The 4,679-nt window shown below is 55.8% G+C and overlaps 1 protein-coding gene across 1 annotated transcript in view; it reads left to right on the forward strand.

Annotated features, from left to right (window-relative positions):
* Window positions 1-3,091, forward strand: part of TMEM59L (transmembrane protein 59 like) — an 8,888-nt gene extending 5,797 nt beyond the window's left edge. Inside the window, exons 5-8 of the mRNA XM_017501408.1 lie at window positions 239-260; window positions 384-519; window positions 620-737; window positions 2,447-3,091. Coding sequence (XP_017356897.1) covers window positions 239-260; window positions 384-519; window positions 620-737; window positions 2,447-2,575 — 405 coding nt within the window. The 3' untranslated portion in view covers window positions 2,576-3,091. The remainder of the gene's footprint in view (window positions 1-238; window positions 261-383; window positions 520-619; window positions 738-2,446) is intronic.
* Window positions 3,092-4,679: the final 1,588 nt, after the last annotated feature.

The raw sequence follows: 4,679 nt of genomic DNA on the forward strand, positions 1-4,679 counted from the left end.
TTTCTGCTCTGCAAGCATGCCACAGTGTTTCACGGTTACCACCTAAACTCTGCTTTTATTTTACTACACCACAGTTTTGATATAATCCGTGGCACAAATCTCAGTGTATAAAAAGCAAAGCAACCTTGTAATCATTTAACTATAAGTAACACAGGTCTGCCCCTGGCCATCTCTTCCCACAGCCCATCTCCCAGGGTTCCGTGGTCCCTCTCTCAGCGTTCTGTGGCCCATCTCCCAGGGTTCCGTGGTCCCTTCCCAAGGTTCTATGGCCCATCTCCCAGGGCTCTGATCTCCATTCCAGGACTCCATGCCCCAGGTCCTAACCTCCTCCCTCCTGGTCATGGCTATTTTGACCTCTTGGCAAAGACATGGTGGTGACTGAGTGGTAGGTGATCTCTCAGACCCTGTAGGTCCCCTGGACAAGGTGAGGAAGGCCAAGATCCGGGTCAAGACCAGCAGCAAGGCCAAGGTGGAGTCTGAAGAGCCGCAGGACAATGACTTCCTCAGCTGCATGTCCCGGTGGGTGGCAGGACCCTGGGGGCGGAAGGGGGCGGGACTGGAGGTGTGGGTCTCCCTGGACCCAGCCCGGGGAACTGAATGGTGCCTGCGGGTGGGGCAGGCGCTCGGGACTGCCTCGATGGGTCCTGGCCTGCTGCCTCTTCCTGTCCGTGCTGGTGATGCTGTGGCTGAGCTGCTCCACCGTGGTGACTGCGCCTGGCCAGTACCTCAAGTTCCAGGTGGGTGTGATCCGTGAACGGTGCTGGGCTGAGGGGGAAGGTGGAGGCAGAGAGAGCTGCTTGCTGGTCCTGGATTTGGCCTCCTGCTCCCATGGAGGTCAGGACCTCAGGCTGTTTTTTCCATATATATATATATATATATACACATAATTTTTTAAAATTTTGAGACAGGGTCTCACTCTTTCACCCAGGCTGGAGTGCAGTGGTGCGATCACGGCTCACTGCAGCCTTGGCCTCCCTGGCTCAAGGGATCCTCCTGCCTCAGCCTCCTGAATAGCTGGAGCCACAGGCACGTGCCACCATGCCCAGTTAAATTTTGTATTCTTTGTAGAGATGGGAGTCTTGCTATGTTGCCCAGGCTGGTCTTGAACTCCTGGGCTCAAGCGATCCACCCGTCTTGCCCTCCCAAAGTGCTGTGATTACAGGCGTGAGCCACGGCACTTGGCCAGGACGTCAGGCTTGCTGCGTGACTTGGGGCCAGTTTCTTCACTGGCCTTTGAATTGGTGGGAAGAACATCCACTGTTAGTTGGGGCAACATGAAGTCAGAGGTGGCCTCACCTCTGTGGTGCCCAGAGGCTGGGCAACATAGTGAAACCTCGTCTGTACAAATCTTTCAAAATTAGCCTGGCCGGGCGAGGTGGCTCATGCCTGTAATCCCAGCACTTTGGGAGGCTGAGGCGGGTGGATCACAAGGTCAAGAGATCGAGACCAGCCTGGCCAACATGGTGAAACCCTGTCTCTACTAAAAATACAAAAAATCAGCTGGGCATGGTGGTGCGTGCCTGTAATCCCAGCTGCTGGGGAGGCTGAGGCAGGAGAATTGCCTGAACCCAGGAGTCGAAAGTCGCAGAGAGCTGAGATCGAACAGCTGCACTCCTGCCTGGGTGACAGGGCCAGACTACGTCTCAAAAAAAGAAAAAAAAATTAGCTGGACGTGAAGGTGCATGTCTATGATCGCAGCTACTTGGGAAGCTGAGGTGGGAGGATCACTCGAACCCGGGAGTTCGAGGCTGCAGTGAGCTGTGATGGTGCACTCAAACTTGGACAACAGAGCGAGACCCCATCTCAGAACAAAAGGCCCGGTGTGGTGGCTCACACCTGGAATCCCAGCACTTTGGGAGGCTGAGGCGGGCAGATCACTTGAGGTCAGAAGTTCGAGACCAGCCTGACCAACATGGTGAAACCCCGTCTCTACTAATAGTACAAAAATTAGCCAGGTGTGGTGGTGGGCACGTGTAGTCCCAGCTACTTGGGAGGCTGAGGCAGGAGAATCGCTTGAACCTGAGAGGCGGAGGTTACGGGTGAGCCGAGATTGCGCCACTGCACTCCAGCCTGGGTAACAAGAGCGAAACGACTTTGGGAGGCTGAGGCGGGTGGATCACTTGAGGTCAGGAGATCGAGACCAGCCTGGCCAACGTGGTGAAACCCCGTCTCTACTAAAAATACAAAAATTAGCTGGGCATGGTGGCACGTGCCTGCAGTCCCAGCTACTCGGGAGGCTGAGTAAGGAGAATCACTTGAGCCCAGGAGTTGGAGATTGCAGTGAGCCGAGATCACACCACTATGCTCCAGCCTGGGCAACAGGGAGAGACTCCGTCTCAGAAAAAAAAAAAAAAAAAAAATCAGAGATGGGAAGGAGACTCTTGTCAGGGTTGGGTGCTCAGCCGCACTCCTGCCCTCCACTCCCTCCTCCCCTCTCTTCCCGCAGCCTCTGACCCTGGAGCAGCACAAGGGTTTCATGATTGAGCCGGACTGGCCCCTGTACCCTCCGCCGTCGCACGCCTGTGAGGACAGCCCGCCACCCTACAAGCTGAAGCTGGACCTGACCAAGCTGTAGCCTCCACTGGCCCCATCATTGCCAATCGCAGGGGCCCCCGGGCCTCACTTGCCCTGAGCCCAGGAGTCCAAGGCCAGGGTGGGACCAGCCTTGGCCTCCTCCACCCCCGAATCCTTCCTCTCCTCCCAGTCCCGCCCCTGGCCCCACGGAGTCCCTGGGGACACAGTGCCCCAGCTGGGAGGAGGGCGGGATGGGGCGCTGGTTCCTCCTTGTGCCCACTTTCTCGGGGGCTTGCTACTTTTTGTCTTCTATTGTGTGGCTTTCTGAGTGTTTGAACCCCAGTCCCGTGTCGCCTTCCTTTTCCCTTCTCTCTCCCCTCTCTGCAGGGGCTGTCTCCCCTCTCTGCAGGGGCTGAGGCTGAGGGGGAGCTGCATCTTGCTAGGGCTTCCCCCTTCTCTCCATCTTGGTCTCCGGAGACCCAGCTTCCGAGATGGGGCGTGGGCAGCTCCATCTCCAACAGAGTGTCCCTGGGGCTCGTCCAGGGCTGGGGAGAAATAAACCGTGTATATAAAAGAGTGTCAGGCTGAGCCTGTTCTGCTCCGTTCAGTTGTCTGCCTGCCCTTGGGGTGTGGCACACACATGGCCAGGACCCCTGCCCAGCAGGCCCTTTCTGACCCGGGAAAGCCCTGGAAACCCTGGTGGCACCAGGGACTCAAAGTAGCTGCCTCTCGGAAGGACACTCCCTCTGCTCCAGCCCAGGTCACACTCCCCGCTGGAGAGGTCCCTGGAAAGGTGGCTTGTGGCCAGTGGCGGAGGTTCATGCCTGTAATGCCAGCACTTTAGGAGACCGAGGCGGGAGAATCACTGGAACCTCGAAGCTGGGACTACAGCTCATGTCGCCACGCCCGGATAATTTGATTTATTTATTTATTTTTTATTTTTTTAGAGACCGTGTTGGTTTAACCATGTTGGTCAGGCTGGTCTGGAACTCCTGACCTCGTGATCCACCCGCCTCAGCCTCTCAAAGTGCTGGGATAACAGGCATGAGCCCATGTGCCCGGCCCAGTCCACTTTCTTTTGGGAATGGAGCTCTGGCCCACTGGGGACCGTCTCAGGGCATTGCGCAGGGGTCCTCTCATCTTCCCCATCCAAGGAGACCAAACGTAGCCTTCTTTCCTTGAACTTTATGTTGGAGAGGATCCTGCAGGAAGGGAGCCACGCCCTGCCGTTCCTGTCTGTTCCACAGACTCCTCCAGATTCTTCTCGTAACTCCCCTTTGAGATTCAGTTGACTTGAGCTGGTTTCTGTTGCTCGAAACCGGAGATTGCTGGCTGATACAGGGCCTCCTCCCCTGGGCAGAGCTTGGGATCAGGGGCATGAGGGCCCCAGGCAATGGGGTGGAGATTCCCAGGGATTCCAGGCTGATGTAGTGACAGCGGGTTGGCAGGCTGGGCAGCAAGTTAGATGATGCCTAGTAGGGCTGTGTGTAAGACCCTCCAACCTGCCACCCCACCCTGGATTCGGGAAGGTTGGTCCACTTGGGTCCTCTTCTCTCCACTGGGGTCAGTCACGGGGACCACTGGCAGGAGATGAGATGAGGGAAGAGTCAAGGTCTTTCCTGGTCTTCCCAGCAGCCCTTGACCCAAGACCACAGCTCGACCAGGCGGCCTTCCTTGGGGATCTTCAAGATCTTTGGAGGGCCTGGCACAGTGGCTCACACCTGTAATCCCAGCACTTTGGGAGGCCAAGGAGGGCGGATCACCAGAGGTCAGGAGTTCAAGACCAGCCCGACCAACATGGTGAAACCCTGTCTGTACAAAAATACAAAAATAGGCTTGGTGGCTCGTGCCTGTAATCCCAGCAATTTGGGAGGCTGAGGTGGGCACATCACCTGTGTTCAGGAGTTTGAGACCAGCCTAGGAGACGTGGTGAAACCCTGTCTTTACTAAAATACAAAAAGGTAGCCAGGCATGGCAGCATGCACCTGTAGTCCTAGCTACTCAGGTGGCTGAGGTAGGAGAATTGCTTAAACTCGGGAGGTGGAGGTTGCAAGTGAGCCAAAAGCCGAAATCACACTACTGGACTCTAGCCTGGGCAACAGAGTCGTATTTAAAATTGTGTTTATTTTTTTCATCTAAAAAAATAATAATTTTTTTTTTTTTTT

Source organism: Cebus imitator, unplaced genomic scaffold, assembly GCF_001604975.1.
Source record: "Cebus imitator isolate Cc_AM_T3 unplaced genomic scaffold, Cebus_imitator-1.0 Scaffold280, whole genome shotgun sequence".
Lineage (NCBI taxonomy): Eukaryota > Metazoa > Chordata > Mammalia > Primates > Cebidae > Cebus > Cebus imitator.